Raw genomic sequence first — 19,565 nt, 5'->3', positions numbered from 1 at the left:
GCCTCTGGCGGTCAGTAAGGATGAAATAGAACACAATGTGACCCTAAGGTCAATAAATTATCTCCACAGAGAAAATTAAAAAATTTCATTAAAAAAAAAAAACTAAAATAAAAATAAAAATGTAAAACATATTTTAAGAGCAGGTCTAGGACATGGGTAGAACTTGACCTTGTCTAAGAAGAAGGATACGCAGTTTGTTGGCAAGTGGCCACGATATAAGTGGGATGATAATTGAATGCCTTATAACGTGTTACGCTCAGTGACAATTAGCAGTGAGTAGGACGGCATCGTCTGCAAACTGCAGAAATGATGTCTGACTTCAATGAAATCCTCCCTTTACAGCTGTTTTTTGAACACTTCCACCAGTGATATCAACAAGTAAATGTGGAGAAGGGTTTATTTTATGATTGGCATCAAAAGACATTATTTAAAACCATTATTTAAGAGCGGTTTAGTCTCTAGCTTCAGATAGTGTGCAGGATCTTTTGTCTTTTACACACAAACGTATCAATAAAAATCGAATGTGAGAAAGCAGAAATCACGTAAAAGGTCAAAGCGGCGATGCTAGCGGACGTGCGCACGTTATTCCATTTAGCATCGCGGCCGGCTGGAGTCCGTGTGGAAGAGTCTTTTGAGCATGAGGAGCTGCAAGTATCCCGACAGGAGGATGACGAGGCTTTGGGTCGCCGACCACCAGGTGACGTAGTTGAAGTTGGACAGGAGGAGGTAGTGATCCTTCCCTTTCCTCATGCGGGCAAAGTTGTAATGACGCCACATGTGGAAGATCTGATTCTGGAGCTTCTGCACACTCTCCTAAACCAGACGTAGTACGTAGTTTACATGTCAACATGCAACAAGCTACAGGTGATCGGTGCAATGTACTGAATTCATGAATTCAATGAATTCATGTTCCAGCCTCTCACAACAATTTGCCACCACTGGTCTATCACCCCATCACTTTCATTGGCACCACTTATTCTATATCTCTTCATGCCAACGACATGCTATTGTTTTTTGATGAGGCAGCCGTACTTTAAAACCCTTCATATTTTAAAGACTTTACGCAGAATGTACAGGCGGTTCTGACTGTGCTAAACATAACTAGTCTAACATCACAGAGACTTGAACCAAGACAAATACCTCAATTCCGGCCAAAGTGCTGTTGAGGACCTTCTCTGCTTCCTCCGTCTCTCTCTTTGACTCCTCAGAGCCACCGTAGATGACGCCAAAGTTCACAAAGACCCTGATGCCTCCAAACTGGTTGTTGTGGTTCCCAAGACACATCTGGTAAAAACCTGTCGGGAGGACACTGCCGTTACCTCAGAGGACGATATAGTGTATATATTAAATACTCGTATTTATGATGTGCGTTTCTGATGGTCCCACCTGTCACCTCAGTCTGGAAGGTCATCTGACCAACAGGCTGGTTCTTTGAAGCCATGAGAACGCCCTGTGGCGAGTTCACTGTCACAAACAGCCGGTGGTCATTGGCCATCCCGGTTACCCACTGAACCTGAGGTCACATGTTAAAAAGCACTCAACAAACCCCATGAGAGGACCATCAGCTACCAACAAGTATCACAGCGTCGTGGTGGAAGACGCTTCACTCATATCTAATGTCTTTTGCACACATTAGTTACATAATGATCACATGTTTAGAAGTCAAACTGGATGACCAGTCAGTGTGATAAGCCTGAGGACAAATGGCACACAGAAGCATACCGTGTTGCGCAATCATCTCATGACATCACACATATTAACCTCTGCAGACCAGATGAAGCCCGAGCCTGCAGGGGGATAAACTCACCATGTACGTCAGGTAGAAGCTCCCACTCTGGTGGGCAAAGTGCCAGAAACACTCCGTCCCTGCAGCAGGAACCTCGAGGGCGAAGTCGTACTTGTCGGATCCCCTGAACGGTCCTGCGTCGGCGGCCTCGTTGAGGACGAGCTCTGACTTTCTGCTCCAGACGAGCCGAGAGCTCAACAGGATGAGCAGAGCGTTCAGCAGCATGACCGCAGGTTCGCTTCCTTCTGTTCGTTTCAACACATCAGCGAAAATAATTATTAACCACATCTACAGCTCCGTCACTCACGCTGCACGCCTGATAACGTATCTTTGAAAACACAATCATGCTCTGTGATTGTTTCATTAAAGTCACTCAGTGATATTCAACACCAACGTTACAGGAGCTCAGAAACACATTCATCCTGTTTCATTGTTTCACTCAACTTATGGGGAATAGACTCATATCAGCAACATTTCTCTCCATCTCTCCAATAATTGAGTCAATCAGCAACATTTCAGGTATATTTAACCAAACAATCTGTTGCTACAACTTGATTGAACTCAAGTAATCTCCAATCTCATCTGAACCGATATAATATATGAATGTTAATGTTCTTAATTTAGTTGAATTTGCATAAATGTTTTTCTGTTGAAGATTGTCAAAAAAGGTAAACAATCCGCAGCAATTAAAAGTTGTACAACAATAAAACGTGAAATACATTTTTGGCATTCTAGTGGCAGAAATATTCTGCAGCAGTCACCCTGCAGACGTGACCCGATGTCACTGTAGATAAACGTTCACTCGTTCAGTCAACCATGAACCACAAAACTATTTAGAAAACCAGTCAGGCACGTCTCAATAAACCTCAAACATTCTGACTCAGATTCAAGAGACCAAGACGAGAAAAACAAACATGAACACAAAGTGACCACAGTCCACGACTCCAAACAAACCAATGGAGGAGACGAGCATACGAAATGAAAACGTTAAAAAGCATCAGAGCTCAGAGATTATTCGTCACCAATACATTGAATACCACAAAGAAAGACGCCAGTCACACGCTTCCACTGACAGCAAGTGAAGAGGAAAGATGATTTTGTTCACAAGTCCTCATGGAGGACACACGTCAGTGAACAAGGTGGAACAAAGCAAAGTACAATTACTCAAGTTCTGCAGTTAAGTTCCAATCAGAGGTAATTGACTTTGAGTATTTTCTTTTCAGGAACTATTGTATGTTTACTGCACTAACAAAAGATATGATGCATTGTTAAAATTAAACTACTCCACAATTTATACAATTAGAGCTGAAAATATCAGTAGAATAAACAATTAGCGGGTTGACCGAAATTAGATTGTCCCCTCTTTTAAACATTGTTAAAGTATGTTTTCAAGCAAAAGTAGAAGCGTTTCACAGCAGCTTCTCCAAGTGATAGTTTGGATGTTTGGTTGTATATTCCAGCTCAAAGGCTGCAGCAACAACGGGAGACCAGACGAGTGAAGAACGTTTAAAGAACGCCTTCAAATAAAATGGCTGGAGCAAACGACACTGACCAGCAGGCGTGTCAGCCAAGAAAGAGCCGGTCCATGTTTGTGAGCCTTCATAGCTGATGAACCCACCAGACTCAGGTGCGTTCATCAGACGACGGCCGGCGTCCCGCAAGACGACGACCGGCGTCCCGCAAGACGACGGCCGGCGTCCCGCAAGACGACGGCCGGCGTCCCGCAAGACGACGGCCGGCGTCCCGCAAGACGACGGCCGGCGTTGTCCGCAAGACGACGACCGGCGTCCCGCAAGACGACGACCGGCGTCCCGCAAGACGACGACCGGCGTCCCGCAAGACGACGACCGACGTCCCGCAAGACGACGTCCGACGTCCCGCAAGACGACGTCCGGCGTCCCGCAAGACGACGACCGACGTCCCGCAAGACGACGACCGGCGTCCCGCAAGACGACGACCGGCGTCCCGCAAGACGACGACCGGCGTCCCGCAAGACGACGACCGGCGTCCCGCAAGACGACGACCGACGTCCCGCAAGACGACGACCGGCGTCCCGCAAGACGACGACCGGCGTCCCGCAAGACGACGTCCGGCGTCCCGCAAGACGACGACCGACGTCCCGCAAGACGACGACCGACGTCCCGCAAGACGACGTCCGGCGTCCCGCAAGACGACGACCGACGTCCCGCAAGACGACGACCGGCGTCCCGCAAGACGACGACCGACGTCCCGCAAGACGACGTCCGGCGTCCCGCAAGACGACGACGACGGAGCGACACACAAAATCCAGCAACAATCGGCTGAACTGGAACATTTAGACCCGACGACACCCGCCTGAGGAAAGCACCACCCGCTGCTCACATCTTCATCTCGCAGTGAGGTTTTATTGACGCGGCGTGAAGAAACACAAGTACATAAAAAACACAAAACATGTGGAACATCTGTATTTCCCCCCTGAGGGCCTCAGCAGCGGGGCTTCTTCTCCTCCACGGCGCCGGTCTGGGTGACGAAGAGTCTCTGGAGGAAGAGGAGCTGCAGGTACCCGGAGGCGACGATGAGGAGGCCGAGGGCCACCGACCACCAGGTGACGTACCGCGAGTTGGACAGCAGCAGGAAGTAGTCGGCGCTCCTCCTCATGCGGCCGAAGCTGTAGTAGCGGAACACGTGGAACACGTGGTTCTCCACTTTGTGAGTCGCGTCCTGCAACAGAAATACTGCAAGTATTACTGCTACACCGTCAATACATCACGAATACTACCGTCACTGAGGCCACTGCTACGACAACAACAGAGACTTACGCGAATGTAAATGTAAGTAACACTTTCAATACAATTAGTATTTTCACAATGTCGTATTAGTAACTACACTGAGGTAAAGGATTTGACTACTTCCTGTGTGTGTGTGTGTGTACCTCTATGAAGCTCAGTGTGTTGTTCAGGTCTTTGCTGACTTCCTGTTTCTTCTTCTTCTCCTCCTCTTGGCGCGTGGCGGGGTCTTTGTAGCCGTCGTAGTAAACGCCGAAGCTGAGGAAGACCTGCATGCTGCCGAAGCGGTTGTGGAAGTTGTTGAAACACATCTGATAGAAACCTGCAGAGATGGAATACACACAGTGTACAGAATTATTGAAGTAAGAAGTAAAAGTTACACATACTCACATAAAATGACTTAAGTATTGACATCCAGAGAAACATAAAGTACCAGAAGTAAAAGTATTTGTTACAGAATCATATTATTGTTTTATGATTATTGATGCATTCATGTGTTCATCACTTTCATGTTGCAGCTGGTAAAGCTGGAGCTCATTCTAATGACTTTATATGCTGATGGTAGTTTGTGAATTTCACCAAGGTATCGATAAAGTTTTATCTTTATCCAAAGAAAACATCATTTATTCATTGATTATATTTGAATCTGTAAAGTAACTGAAGCTGTCAGATAAACGTAGCGGAGCATAAAGTAGCAGCAAATGGAAATACTCGAGTGAAGTACAAGTACCTTGACAGTTGTACATAAGTACAGTACTCAAGTGAATGTACTTAGTTACTTTTTTACCACTAAAGTATTTAACAATACACAAACGTTCTCACAATGAAGCTTCATTCACAGGAAGTGAGAAAATACAAGACAGTTTGTGACAGAGACGGACGGCCGGACAGAGAGAGACAGACGGACAGACAGACGGACAGACGGGTGGACAGACAGACAGACAGACAGACAGACAGACAGACAGACGGACAGACAGAGACAGACGGACGGACGGACAGACAGCTACCCGTTTCCTCGGCCTCAAAGTTGATCTGACCCTTGGCGTCATCGACAGTCGACACTAGTAGACCACTGGGAGTGTTGACGGTGACAGACATGTGTCTGTCATGGCCGACTCCCGTCACCCACTGGACCTACAGACGGACAGACAGACAGACAGACAGACGGGTGGATAGACAGACGGACAGACAGACAGACAGAACAACGCAGTTACACCTCGTATGTTCATATGACTCTGTAGGGAAACGTCCAGATTTTGTGGATGACGTGAAAATCTGTAATTCTGTTGTTTGTCCAAACTGAGTTGACTCTGAATATTCATGGTGCCCAGAGGATGAATCCGAATGAGTGGAAATTCAAAATGTAGCAAACTTTGTTTGGCTGAGGAGAGAACAGTTGGTGATGCGATAAAAAACAAACAAATGTAAACAGACGTAGTGAAGGTAAATGAAGCGTGACTGGAAGTGAAGCGATGGAAACATGAGAATTGCCTCCAGGAGCTGTTTCCTTATAGATCAAGTGAAATGAAAAATACATTTCCCGTTTTAATCCTGTTATTTGTTCACAGGAACTCTTGTTATGAGTCAAATACATAAATGAAATTACTCACAGCATGCGAGTCTCTATGTTCAATCTACATTTCCACGAAAACGTTCAGTATTCCGACAGCAAAGGGTTTCTTCCTTAAAAGTATGAAAACATTGTGAAAGATATTTAATCTGATAAAGAAACATATTCGATTTGAAAGCACATTCGGGGTCTTTGAGCCCAAGAGGAGCCATGAAGAGAAGCAGGTGCGGAGGCCTCGTGCTTCTTCTCACCATGAAGCTCAGGTAGAACCTCTCTCCGCGGTGAGCGAAGTGCCAGAAACACTCCAACCCCGCGGCAGGAAGCACCACGGAGAAGTCGTACTGGTCGGTGCCCCAGAACAGCTCCTGGTCCGTCATGTTGGGGTGGAGGTCCGTCAGTGGTCCGCCACGAACCGGACCCAGAAACACCAGGACGAGGGATAAGCAGAGGATCCGGAACATGTCTGGAAGCGTGAGCGGCTCTTCTGTACATGGAAGAGGTTTCAGGTCTGAGAGATCTGAGATGATTAACCGGCACCAACGTGTCGCCGCCGATGGTGGGAAAAGTGGGTCGTGATCACAGCTGGAGGAACAGCTGTTCACCCTGCACGACTGACAGGAACAAAACGGACAAATGATTTATTCATCAGTCTGGTGGTGAAGAAAGAAAACGATGGAATTGTTTTCTAGACGACTTTAACGAGATTCCAGCAGCTGCTACAGAGAAATCTGCATTTTCCACTTCCTGTTTCCTCGTCTGAAGTCAAAGTGTTTCTGGTTAAATGTCTGAAATAAAGTCTGTGTGCAACACAAGCTGAAGAGATTTAAACGTTTAGTTCTCCGATATAAAACAGGTCAGTGAACGCCCCTCCGGTGAATATAGAAGCCGCTCTGTGTCGCACACACACACACACACACACACACACACACACACACACACACACACACACACACACACACACACACACACACACACACACACACACACACACACACACACACACACACACACACACACACACACACACACACACACACACACACACACACACACAGTTTGACGTGGAGATTAACATTAAACAATCAACACAGTGCAAAAATAAAAACATTTAAATGTGCAATAAAGTGCACAAAGAGATAACAGGACTATAAAGATGTAAAAGTGTATTTAAATAAACAATCATAATCCAGAAGAAATGACACACTTTGTTTTATTAATCCCAGTGAAACACGACACTAGCTCAGTCGTACTCAACATTTATGTGAGAATTTTAGTTGCTACTACTGAAACATATGAAGAGCTTGTAAAAACGATGCATTTTAGCGATTGAACAACCTGCAAGTGTATAAAGTTAAAGCAGGAAGTTTCCTCCAGATGTTAACACACATTGTGGATACGTCTGGTGGTCAGATGGAGGTTTGTTAACAAAACATCTGTAATAAACCTCCACACCAGTCTCAGGACGAGGACACACGTTGTTTAAAATACAACGAGGTAAATCAGACGCCTCAGACTTCAGAATGAACCAAAAGAACCCAAACACTGAATGAAACGCACGTATTTCACACATGATGAGATTAGTTCCAGTAGACGCCATTGAGTTGGAAATAAACTCTGGTGTTGGAAGCAAGTCATGTTATTTATACGTCACATGACTGTATGGGGCATGCTGCTTTGACACCTGTCAGCTGAGTCTCAGGTTAACTTCAGGCTACATCGGCAACTCTGAATTCACTTTATCACCATTTTAAAAGCATCACAAGAATCCTAACAACAGACCGGACGAGAGGCAACACAACGTCCCTTTGTTTACGACGCCAATAAAGATAGTTAAAGAAAAATACATTTATGCCACTATTTGTGAGACTAGCGGGCGGTTATTGGTATCAAGCAATATGAAAGTATCAGAATATCTATTGGGAAGGATAAAACTGTATCGGAACATCTCTAGAGAACCCAGAACCGGCTTCACCTGCAGCTTCGGACCTGCAGTCGGAGCTCCGGAGGGAGGAGAGCTCAGCTCCCGGCACCGACACCTCTCTGCTGGAGACCCAGGACGTATTGCTGGACCTGCTGGAGGGAAGGGAGGCACGGGAGAACCAGAACCAGGACTCAGAGGAGCAGACTGTCACACCTGCTGCAGTAAATCAGTTGTTTTGTTTGGGGCAACCGTGGCTTACTGGGTAGAGAGGGTTGTCCGCCAACCGAAAGGTCACCGGTTCGATCCTCGGCTGCACCGTGTCCCTGAGCAAGACACTGAACCCCTAACTGCTCCCCGGGCGCCTGTGATTGGCAGCCCACTGCTCTCTATATACACAGGGATGAGTCAAATGCAGAGAATAACTTCCCCACTGTGGGACTAACAAAGCAATGTGTCTTCTTCTTCTTCTAAAGGTTTTCTAAAGAGTCTGGTGCTCAGAGACACTACCACTTTAGTCCACAGGGGGCGACATAATCACCACTACATGACAGTTCCCCATCGTGACTTTAAGTCTGACAGCTTGTAGCTGCTCAGTGTTGAACCAAGTCCCGCCTTCAGTACTTCAGTCCTGCTGAAAAGCAAAATGGCTGAAGAGGAATCTCTGCAGCTTCCTTTATTCCTGCTCGCTCACTGTTGATGAGTCGTGTAAATGTCAAACGCTACAGCTGAATGGTTTGTCCCGTGTGCGTGTGGACAGCCAGGTGTCGTCTCAGATTGCTATGCTGTGTGAATCTTTTACTACAGAACGAACAACTAAATGGTCTCTCCCCGGTGTGGACAACCAAGTGTTGTCTCAGATGTCCCTTTTGTGTGAACCTTTTACTACAAAGCGAACAACTAAACGCTTTCTCCCCCGTGTGGACCTTCAAGTGCCGTCTCAGATTTCCGTGTATCGCAAATCTTTTACTACAAACGGGACAACTAAACGGTTTCTCCCCTGTGTGGATCCTCATGTGTATGGACAATTTGCTGCTGGAACCGAAACTTGTTTTACAACGCGAGCAGGTGAAACGTTTTCCGTCTGAATGAAGTCTCATGTGAGTCAGTAAAGACGACTTTCGGGAAAACCTCTGACCACAGACGGAACAAGTGCATGACTTCTCTCCCGCGTGGACTCTCACGTGTTGAACCAAACTGCTGCTGGAACCGAAACTCGTTCTACAAAGGAAGCCACTGAAGCGTTTGCTGGTTGATGCTTTTCCAGTGTAGCGTTTAGTATCACGAGACGGTGCTTCTTTGTTTCTGAGAGGGTTTGAACCCGACCGAGGTCCCCGATTCTCCTCACACTCACTGCTGACATCAGTCTCAGGTTCAGAGGACTGTCGAGTCTCCTCGGGAGCGGCGGCTTCCTCGTCTTCTCCACTCAGCACAGGGACGGGAGCGAATGGGAACTTGATATCAGCCTCCTCCTCCAGCCCTTGAAGCAGCTCCCCCCCCTGACTGGTCCAGAGTTCCTCCTGTTCCTCTTTAATGTGTGGGGGCTCGTGGTCCTCCTGGTCCTCCTGGTCCTCCTGGTCCTCCTGGTGGTCCTGGTCCAGACTGGAGATCCACTCCTGCTGCTCAGGGAGAAACTCTTCTGTGACCACCAACAGCTGCTGGACGTCTGTGGGGGATAAAGACATACATGGCACATGTTGGAAAACTGTACTTTCATGTTAGCAGAGCTTAGCGTTTCATGTATTCATTATGTTTTATCTACATGTCTGTGTTATGGCAATTTTGAAAATGTATTTTATTGCAATATTTACACATTTGCAGTATTACAAACTGGGCGTCTGTGTCACATTTCTGGAGAAACATAAATGCTGTTTTGCTGATTTTTTCCAAAAAAATGTAGTTCTGAAAAATAGAAAGTTAATATGGAATTTTGGACGCAACCCACAAAGATTCCAGACTGTTAATAAACTCTGAGCACAAATCCTTTGACTTCACTCAAATAGACACAGATAGACATGATTCATAGATTCTTCATCATCCAGGACTCGAATGTGAAGGATTTTAAGTGCAATCTTCAAGTAAAAGTACTTGGTTACATTCCACCACTGCTTGTACCAAAGTATTTACTTTTAGTTAATTCAGTACTTTTACTTCAGTAAAGGTACTAAATACTTCCTCCAGCAGATGAAAGAGATAATTAAACAATGCAAAGTATAATAAGTACCTCTGAGATGTAGTACAGTAAAAAGTACAATATTTACATTTTAGAATGACAATAATCAAGTACAATCAATGTACTGGCGACAACTGGTTGTAACATCATTTTCACATATTTGTATAATTGACTTTACTTCAGTAAAGTACTGAATACTTCCTCCAGCAGATCAAAGAGACAACAAACAATGAAACCGTACACACCTGCTCTGTGTAACAGCACTTCCGGGTTGTAAGCGGCCTCCAGTAGCTTCCTCTGTCTGTGATTCTCTCGTGACGTGAACTCGAGCGTGTCCTCGTACTCTGCTATCGTTCGTTCAAACACGTGGAATATCTCCTCGGCAGCAGCAGTTAGTCGCTGGTTGACAAAAGCTTTCAACATTTGGACTTTAGACATTTTGTTTAATAACTTTTCCTCCAAACAAACTTCGTTAAAAAAGAGGTTCCTTCACGATGACACTGCTTCCAGCTAGCAAGCTAAGCTAACGCCATTAGCTTCAGTAGAACACCGGGGACGATTCAGACGTTTTTATTAAATAAACGTAACGGCACAGAGTCTATTCAGACACGTTTAAATATTAAGTCTGATTAACGCTGTTTTTAACGAGTTCTGTCTGGACCCACAAAAGGAAAAACACTTCAAAATAAGAGGAGAGACTTCCGGTGTCAAAGTGTACTGAGTTGTAATTTTCACGAGGATAAAGACATGTTAACTAAATAAAATGCACTGAATACATTAAAGGATAAATAAAGTCCCAAACTCTAAAACAGTCCCAAATAGTCCCAAACTCTACTTCCAGCTAGCATGCTACGCTAACTTCTCTTAGCATTCTTGGCTAACGGAGATCAGTCTGAGTGGAAACGTCCTGAAAAGGACAAGTTCCGTCAAACATACGAGCTCTGATGGTTCACTACGATGTAAATAATGAACTACGTGACAAGAGCAGGACTTACGAGGAAAACCCGGTTTAAAACAAGGACCAGGAGATAAACCTCTTAAATCAGGCTACGCATTGTTTAAGCTAGCCACGGTGAACTGCTTCCGGTACTGCTGCCAGTTCTCCTTCAAAATAAAAGTGACAATACCATTGTTTCCTGGCCATGTCTCGGTGTCTTAGCTCTGCAGCAGAACGTTGTGAATGTTATATCATACAGTTTAGTAGATTATGGGGTTATTATTGCTTAACCTTTGTTGCTGATACCTCTTTTTACACTTTTACACTGTAGACCTTTGCACATTCCTGAGATAGTGTTGCTCATTTCTGCACAAAAAACTACCACCTCTAAAACCTGCACAGCTGTTTCATTTCATATCGGATATATGTTGAACTCCTCACTCCTAACTTTCCAATATAAAATTCCATATCTGTCACAGGTACTTTGTTTTCTAGAGGGTTTATAAGTTACGTTTAAGCAACAAAAACACTTTAGGGTTAGGAAAAGATAACTACTCAATTTATTATATTTTTGTAGAGCCCAAAATCACAAATTTGCCTCAGAGGGCTTTTCAATCCGTACACATACGACATCCTCTGTCCCGGGACCCTCACATCATAACAGAAAAAAAAACCTTAACAGGGAGAAAAGAGGAAGAAACCAGAGAGCAACAGAGGAGGATCCTCTATCAGGATGAAGTGTGATAGATGTCATGTGTACAGAATTAACAACAGAGCTACGACACATTAAATATGACATAAGTGATTCATATAATAGTGACCGAGGGTCTGGATGAGACTAGTTTAATCAGCTCATTTTATTGAAGTCTTATTCCTGCTGTTACTCCTCCGCTCAATCGTGTAATGTTTATGATTCATTCAATGATTTAACACTGCTGCCCTCTAGTGGTTAAACCGTGTAATGTTTATGATTCATTAAATGATTTAACACTGCTGCCCTCTAGTGGTTAAATCGTGTAATGTTTATGACTCATTAAATGATTTAACACTGCTGCCCTCTAGTGGTTAAATCGTGTAATGTTTATGATTCATTAAATGATTTAACACTGCTGCCCTCTAGTGGTTAAATCGTGTAATATTCATGATTCATTAAATGATGTAACACTGCTGCCCTCTAGTGGTTAAATCGTGTAATGTTTATGACTCATTAATATATATATAAAATAAACGTGTATTACTTGTAAACCCCTCTGGTCCCACATGAGGATCCAGAGTAGACTGCAGTAAAATCAGGTCAGAAGCTGTTCAAGAATCTAGACGAAATAAAAACCAGAGAGAAGCTGAGATTCTTTAAAGAGGTAGAAAGAAACTCGCTTTATTTAATCAACTTGTAAAAAGGCCCCGAAATCTCTCATAACAAATATAGTACAGCCGCTCAAATACATTCTCTCTATTTCCATCAGGTTTGAATTTAGACTTAAGGATCTTTTATTTAAATATCAGAACAATTAAAAACAAATATCTGCAGCACGGCACTGATCGGCTGTTTTCTGTGTTTAAGACAATTCAAGACTGTTTTTCAGGACCTGCAGACACTCTGATTAAATTTGCAGAAGTAAAAAAATACTTTTAAAAGAGTTTGTGGAAGATAATTTATTGAAAAAACAGTAAATAAAACTCCCCTGAGCAGCAGCAGCAGGAGGAGGAAGCATGACGTAACCAGAGAAACACTTTGAAACCAGCCGGCCGGTCCTGATTGGTGGTTGTAGTTTGAGACAGATTGTACCGACGTCACATACAGAACAAAGCATTTCCTGTTCTCCACAAACATCAAACAGCAGTTTACATTTTCCAAACAGTAGAAGTGTCAGAGAGAGCTGAGCCTTCAGGAAGGAACCGTTCGTTTGTTCTTAAGTGGCACCAACAAGTGATTGAAGATCATTCATCAACAGAGCAGATAGTCCACTGTTACATATTTGTAGTTCTGATGAGTTTCTGAAAGTAAACAAGACTCAGAGTCAGCAACCATGCTAGCAGCTCTGTGAGGCTGTTAGCATCACTGTGCCTGCTTTGAGCTAAATGCTAACCTGCTGCTATTACGTTCACCAGGGTCTCGGTTTAGCGTGTTAGCATGTTGCTATTTACAAATTCACACTAAACACGAAGTACAGCTGAGGGTGAAGGTTGGACAGGATGTTAGTTCAGCATTTACGACATTCACGAGTTCAGGAACGACAACCTTTACGATCACTTCTCTGTGAATGAAACCTTTAGAGGGCTCGGGTGGTTTTCAGCGAGTTGTAACGAGACATTTGAGACACGTTTGTGCCGTCGAGAAGACTCACAAAAAACAAACAGGAAAAGGTAAAAGAGGTTTGTGAGTGAGCCCAAAATATGTTGTGTATTCTGAGGAAACATCCAAAGAGACTTTGATTTAAATGTTTGTGTCGTGACCATTTGTCCAATAAATAAAACAATCAAAGGCCACCGACGCTCCGTGGTTTGTAGTTCACGCAGAAGAAACAACCAATGAGCTGCACCAGCACATTGCAAAGCCTCTGGTGGTTCCATCGTTGTGTCTCATTTGAACTGAACTTGATATTAATTGATAATTGATAAATTCCCTCCAAATAAATAAAGTCCACATTTATTAGTTATTAATAAAAAGACAACTGCACGCTAAACTCAACCAAACTGCTGAGCCGGTCAAAATAACGCTGACATCTCATAATCTGTAGTTAGCATCGGCTGAATTTGAGCTAACTGGAGTTAGCGACATCTACTCCAATAGAAACACTCACAACTGAGAAGTACTTTTGGTCTCAATCGACTAACATTTATTGAGTCGATTGGTCATTTTCTTATTTCCAAATAAATGAAGAGCACATCTCTGGTAAACATTTAAAGCGGTGCTTCAGTTTGATTCTTTGTGGAGAAATTTTGCAGATCTGACGATTAAATCGTCAAAGTCGAATGTTAGTCGACTAAGAACCCGAACCGTCACCTTCAGCGACTCTCTACCGGTACAGGTGGTATTAAACAGGCAGCCGGGCTGACGCTAGCTGGTTAGCATGCTAATCTCAGTAGATGTCTCTGCAACACATTACGTAGACGTCAACACTGTAAATCTTCACATTCTCATGATGTTCGTTCATGTTTTGATTGTTTTAAACTAAAATTGCACCTTTAAGGAAAGAAAAAAAAGAGGAATGTTTGGGATTGAAAACATCTAAATGTTGAACGTGTTGATGGAAGAATTCAGACATGATTTCTTTAAAAGGTTCCTGTTGAGTTTCAGAGCTCCAGTGGCATCATGTGGGTCCTTGTTTTGTTGGTCTTAAGTACCAGGATGTACATCCCCCCCCACCCAGCTGACAGGAAGGAGGTAAAACATTTAAAGATGGAGACCAAACATCTTGTAGTCTGAACCTGGTTCTTCTCTCCGGCTCAGAGGTCTCTGCAGAACCCATCTGGACTCTTTGGGTTCTTCACCAGCGCTGTGGTTGGTCGGTCGATTTGAATGACAGCTCGTCAGACGGAGAACTCCGCCCCGCCCCTCCAGCTGCGTCTGGGGAGCAGGGTTGGTAGTTTGAGTCCAGCGAAGGGACTGACCCACAGCAGAGAGGGGCGGCCTCCAAACACGGACCTCAGACCAGCCCAGCGAGTCTGGCGCTCCCACGTGGGCTTCTCGTTCTTCAGACGCTCGATCTCCTGAAACATAGATACACAATAATGTTACACACACACAGACACACACGCAACCACGCCACACACACACAACCGCAACCTCGTTACACACACGCACGCACGCAACCACGTCACACACGCAACCGCGCCACACACACACACACACACGCAACCGCAACCTCGTTACACACGCACGCAACCACGTCACACACACACAACCGCAACCTCGTTACACACACACACGCACGCAACCACGTCACACACGCAACCGCGCCACACACACACGCACGCACGCAACCACGTCACACACGCAACCGCGCCACACACACACACACAACCGCAACCTCGTTACACACACACACGCACGCAACCACGTCACACACGCAACCGCGCCACACACACACGCACGCACGCAACCACGTCACACACGCAACCGCGCCACACACACACACACAACCGCAACCTCGTTACACACACACACGCACGCAACCACGTCACACACGCAACCGCGCCACACACACACGCACGCACGCAACCACGTCACACACGCAACCGCGCCACACACACACACACAACCGCAACCTCGTTACACACACACACGCACGCAACCACGTCACACACGCAACCGCGCCACACACACACACACGCAACCACGTCACGCACGCAACCACGTCACACACACGCAAATACACACAACCTTGTTCATGTGATGAAACCTCTCATTATTCATAATCCAGTATTAAATGTACGACGTCCTCACCGTCTCGTCGTTGCAGATGGAGTGGAGCTGAGTGCTGAACATCACAGATGTGAAGGTGAAGAAGAGGAGGGCTTCCATGCAGAGGAAGATCATCAGCATCATGGTCACCGGCGGGGAGAAGTCACTGCACTCTGTTGCACAGAAACACAACACCGTGAAGTACAGCTGAGATGAATGGAGTTCAAATCCTCCGTCAGGACTCACCTCTCCACTGGACTCTGACGCAGGTGATGAACTGGTACCCACAGAGAGCCAGAGCGTGACTGGAGATCATAGAGATGTACATCTGTGGAGGAAGAGAAGACCTCTTCACTCTGTGGGTGGGTTAACGCCTCAGAGTCGAACAGGGAACACTGCTCTCAGCTTCAGCCTGTTGTGGTGCCGAACGTGTCTAACACGAGTACTAATGAGTATCCTCCATGAACAACACACACACACACACACACACACACACACACACACACACACACACACACACACACACACACACACACACACACACACACACACACACACACACACACACACACACACACACACACACACACACACACACACACACACACACACACACACACACACGCACACACACGCTGGTTCCAGACGTCAAGAAAAGGACAACATGTCACTGAACCACGCAGCAAAATAACCTTTTTGTTATTGACAACAAACCCTGCTGTCTCTCACGTTTACATTCCACCAGTGGCGGCTGCTGGAACATGTTCTAGGGCCGTCCTATCAATGTCAAACATCCCAGTATGATTTAATGCAAAACAAATGTATCAAACACGCATTATTACTTGGCAGTTAAATATTTAACATGTATTCCAACACGAAAACAATCAGTAAATAACACTTATATAATATAATATAACATGTTCATTTATTGAGATGCAACATCTGGAGTTTCCCTTAAATCGTTAACGCGAGTGGACGTCTGATTGGTTCGATTGGTTGTGAATGAGCTCACAGTGAAGAGCACGAAGAAGCGCTGGTTCTTCTCCCCGACACAGTTGTTGACCCAGGGACAGTGGTGGTCCATCTTACGGATGCAGCGCTTACAGATACTGTAGAAGAAGAAGAGAACATGGAAGTGTTACCACCGAGCTACAGGAACTCATTTACAGCTTCAACACCTCAGCACCTTTGTTTACATCTCTAACAGATGAAACAAGTTTAAGACGAGGAGTTTGATTCTTTCAAATCAAAAACAAGACGGTAAGCAGATCCTCAGGTTCTGTTTCTTGCTCCCCTTAATTCAAGTCTTCCTTTGACAAACAAAACATTTTCGACATCCAGTCACTTTTGCCATGAATGTAAATATTGAGCTTATAATTAAAGACTAAAATGGAATCATGGATTTAGAGATAAAAAGTTCATCTCTGCTTCATAGCAGGAACATTTTTAATGGTCTCCATTGTTGGCGCTTCTTCTCTCGCTGCGTTTCATATAAATGTCAAAAAAAGCCAAAGTGTTCCTGACCTTTGATGCCCTCGTTTTTAAAGCTGACGCGTACAAGAAGTCCAAACAACGGATCCTCAGCGCTCTGTGATATATGGTAGAAAGCTCCAGATGAAGCTCGTAAGTGGACCCTTGAGTTAAAAGGAATTCATTATACTCACCAAATGTAAACTACGGTATGTAATATCTTCAAGAACAGAAGAGATTTGTTTTTTGTGTCTTTTCCTCAAACCAGAAGATAAAGTATCAGAACAAATACATGATATTCATATAAATAGACATTTAAAGCCTCTTTTATTTCAGAGTTTAGACTTTTACTGTCTCGTGTTCAGAGTCTCGTTCTGCTTCAGATTCAGAATAAAACTCCCAAATCAGTGAAAGGTTGCGACGGTCTGACCTGCAGTGATGAGCCCTCTCTGGTTTGATGCTGCAGCATTTTGGACATTTGTAGATGACCTCTCCGGGCTTCAGCTGCAGACTCTCCATGTACTTCTTCGTGGCGTTTCCTTTAGGAACGGCTCCCTGAGGAGAGGAGAGGAGGAGACTCGATGAAAACATTTCATTGTTATATATTTTAAATCAAACTCCTCCAGCTGGCGTCCCGTCAGCTTCCTCACCGGGTCGGTCAGCATGGTGCGGAGGTGCGAGGCCAGCGCCAGCACCGCCAGGCTGTTGAACAGCACCCCGTTGACCACGGCGTACCAGAAGCTCCTGGAGGGCAGCAGCATGACGAAGGTGACCACGAAGTCGGCGAAGAAGACCAGGAACCAGGTGATGAAGGCGCACACCATGCCGCAGCAGTCCTGGATGAACCAGAGCCGTCGCTCGTCCTCACCGCGGGAACTCCTCTCCAACGCCACCGCCGCCTTCTCCTCCTCCTCCTCCTCCTCCTCCCCGTCCAGCAGGGGGCGCTGCGGATCTACGTCCCGCTGCCTGTGGCCCGAGGACATTCTGCCCTGATGGACACGAGCCAGTTAAAGTAAAATAATCATTTCGTATATTTATATCGTATATTTTTTGGTTTCTTTCCTATTTATGTGAAAGTCTTGCATAATAACATTAAAGGGACGATACATCTCAGAGACGTCTAGCTTGAGTGAGGAGGATCTTTACTTACTTAGAAGTTCCTCGACTTTATCTCATCTCCTCTCCTCCGTGGAGTCACTTCACATCAGTCACATCGCTGCAGACAGCAGAGACAAAAGTATTCAGATCCTTTACTGAACTCAAAGTATCAATACCACACTGTACAAAAGGTACAATATGTACCTCTGAGATGTATTACTGTAAAAAGTACAATATGTACCTCTGAGATGTAATGGACTAGGAGTATAAAATAGAGATAGTGAAGTAAAGTACAAGTATCTCTAAATATACGTCGCTAGATTCAAACTCACTCTAACTCACATTGACGTTTTTATGCTCCGTGTGTAAAACACACCAACACAATATTTAGCTAACCTAGCATGAGCTAACACGTTAGCATAACAAACCTAGCAACCAGCTAACCTACCGTTAGCTATTTAGCCGTGTGTGTTAGCCACATCTAGCTACCCTTTAGATACACGTTATAACTTCATTAAAATACACCCGGTTACAAACAGGGACGATATAACGACATCAGTAGCAGTAGACTACTGAGCTAGCTAGCTAGCTACATTAGCGTTAGCTTGTGTTAGCTGTTAGCTAGCTTGTGTTTTAGCTTCAGATGCTTCCCGTTTTTAGATATCTAACGTTATCACCAGGAAGGTGAACCGGCACAACACCCGTAGTCCACGCTACTAGACGGTTCATAGTGTGGGCGACACATTATTTACTACACGTTAATTAACAGCAGCATCATCACGAGGCCAAACAGAGCTTTAGCATAACATATTCATCTTTAGCTCTGGGAGTTCATTCATTTATTCTGCGCTAAATTCAGTCAGATAACTCACCAAAATCGGTTCCTGGTAAAAAGAAAAAGTTAAATGAATTGAATGTGATATCTTGTGTTTTATTTTGGCTTCATTCTGGACTCACGTCACCACAGAAGAAAACACGGAAGCAGCTGTGAGCTGCTCTTTAAGCGGTGAACCAAACTGACATCTGTCAAAACAACCCGCTACTCTTCATCCTTCAAGTGTTTCATCTTGTCAACCAGAAGAAATAACGTTTGAAAACGCTTCTGATGAATAATAAACCATAAATCTCACCTTCGTGTCTCCGGTGGAAGTTTGTTCATGTGAGGAGTGGGCTCATTGTTGCCCCCTGGTGGCCGTTTGAGGGAAAACACCCACTCAAATATTCCATTATTGTACTTTTTGGACTCAAATAAACAGAAAAAAACTCTTAAAAACAAATTGCAAGAAAAAAAATCAATGTGTAGAGATTCTCTTGAACTTAAACGTTATACACTTTTACTTCTGGTGTAATGCCTCTAGAAACAGCTCTGGTAAAAATGAAGAGACTGCTCCAAACTGTTCTTAAATGTATAGAAGCCAATATAAATAAATATATATAAATATA

At 44.7% G+C, this 19,565-nt stretch overlaps 4 protein-coding genes across 4 annotated transcripts; all 4 read right to left on the bottom strand.

Moving 5' to 3' along the window:
- Positions 1–472: 472 nt before the first annotated feature.
- Positions 473–2,011, bottom strand: LOC306796144 (transmembrane emp24 domain-containing protein 6-like; the record flags this gene model as incomplete). The annotated part of the gene is made up of 4 exons (XM_079294924.1): positions 473–813; positions 1,141–1,295; positions 1,387–1,513; positions 1,808–2,011. The coding sequence occupies 4 exons, from the start codon at positions 2,009–2,011 to the stop codon at positions 592–594; spliced, it is 708 nt and encodes a 235-aa protein (XP_079151050.1). The 3' UTR covers positions 473–591.
- A 2,238-nt stretch (positions 2,012–4,249) lies between these two features.
- Positions 4,250–6,582, bottom strand: LOC306796218 (transmembrane emp24 domain-containing protein 6-like; the record flags this gene model as incomplete). The annotated part of the gene is made up of 4 exons (XM_079295047.1): positions 4,250–4,486; positions 4,698–4,873; positions 5,559–5,685; positions 6,373–6,582. The coding sequence occupies 4 exons, from the start codon at positions 6,580–6,582 to the stop codon at positions 4,250–4,252; spliced, it is 750 nt and encodes a 249-aa protein (XP_079151173.1).
- Positions 6,583–7,317: 735 nt separating this feature from the next.
- LOC306781043 (uncharacterized protein) lies at positions 7,318–11,026 on the bottom strand. Its single transcript, XM_079273680.1, has 2 exons — positions 10,458–11,026; positions 7,318–9,705 (listed from the first exon to the last, which is right to left on the bottom strand). Exons 1-2 carry the CDS (start codon positions 10,648–10,650, stop codon positions 8,762–8,764), a joined length of 1,137 nt encoding a protein of 378 aa, XP_079129806.1. The 5' UTR covers positions 10,651–11,026; the 3' UTR covers positions 7,318–8,761.
- A 1,740-nt stretch (positions 11,027–12,766) lies between these two features.
- Positions 12,767–19,302, bottom strand: LOC306792369 (palmitoyltransferase ZDHHC7-like). The gene is made up of 8 exons (XM_079289442.1): positions 19,253–19,302; positions 18,175–18,240; positions 17,675–18,013; positions 17,455–17,579; positions 16,567–16,663; positions 15,801–15,882; positions 15,597–15,727; positions 12,767–14,860 (listed from the first exon to the last, which is right to left on the bottom strand). The coding sequence occupies exons 3-8, from the start codon at positions 18,005–18,007 to the stop codon at positions 14,681–14,683; spliced, it is 948 nt and encodes a 315-aa protein (XP_079145568.1). The 5' UTR covers positions 18,008–18,013; positions 18,175–18,240; positions 19,253–19,302; the 3' UTR covers positions 12,767–14,680.
- Positions 19,303–19,565: the final 263 nt, after the last annotated feature.

The sequence above is a fragment of the Melanostigma gelatinosum genome, assembly GCF_949748355.1.
Source record: "Melanostigma gelatinosum genome assembly, chromosome: 1".
NCBI classification, from domain to species: domain Eukaryota; kingdom Metazoa; phylum Chordata; class Actinopteri; order Perciformes; family Zoarcidae; genus Melanostigma; species Melanostigma gelatinosum.
This window is presented reverse-complemented; position numbering and strand designations above follow the sequence as displayed.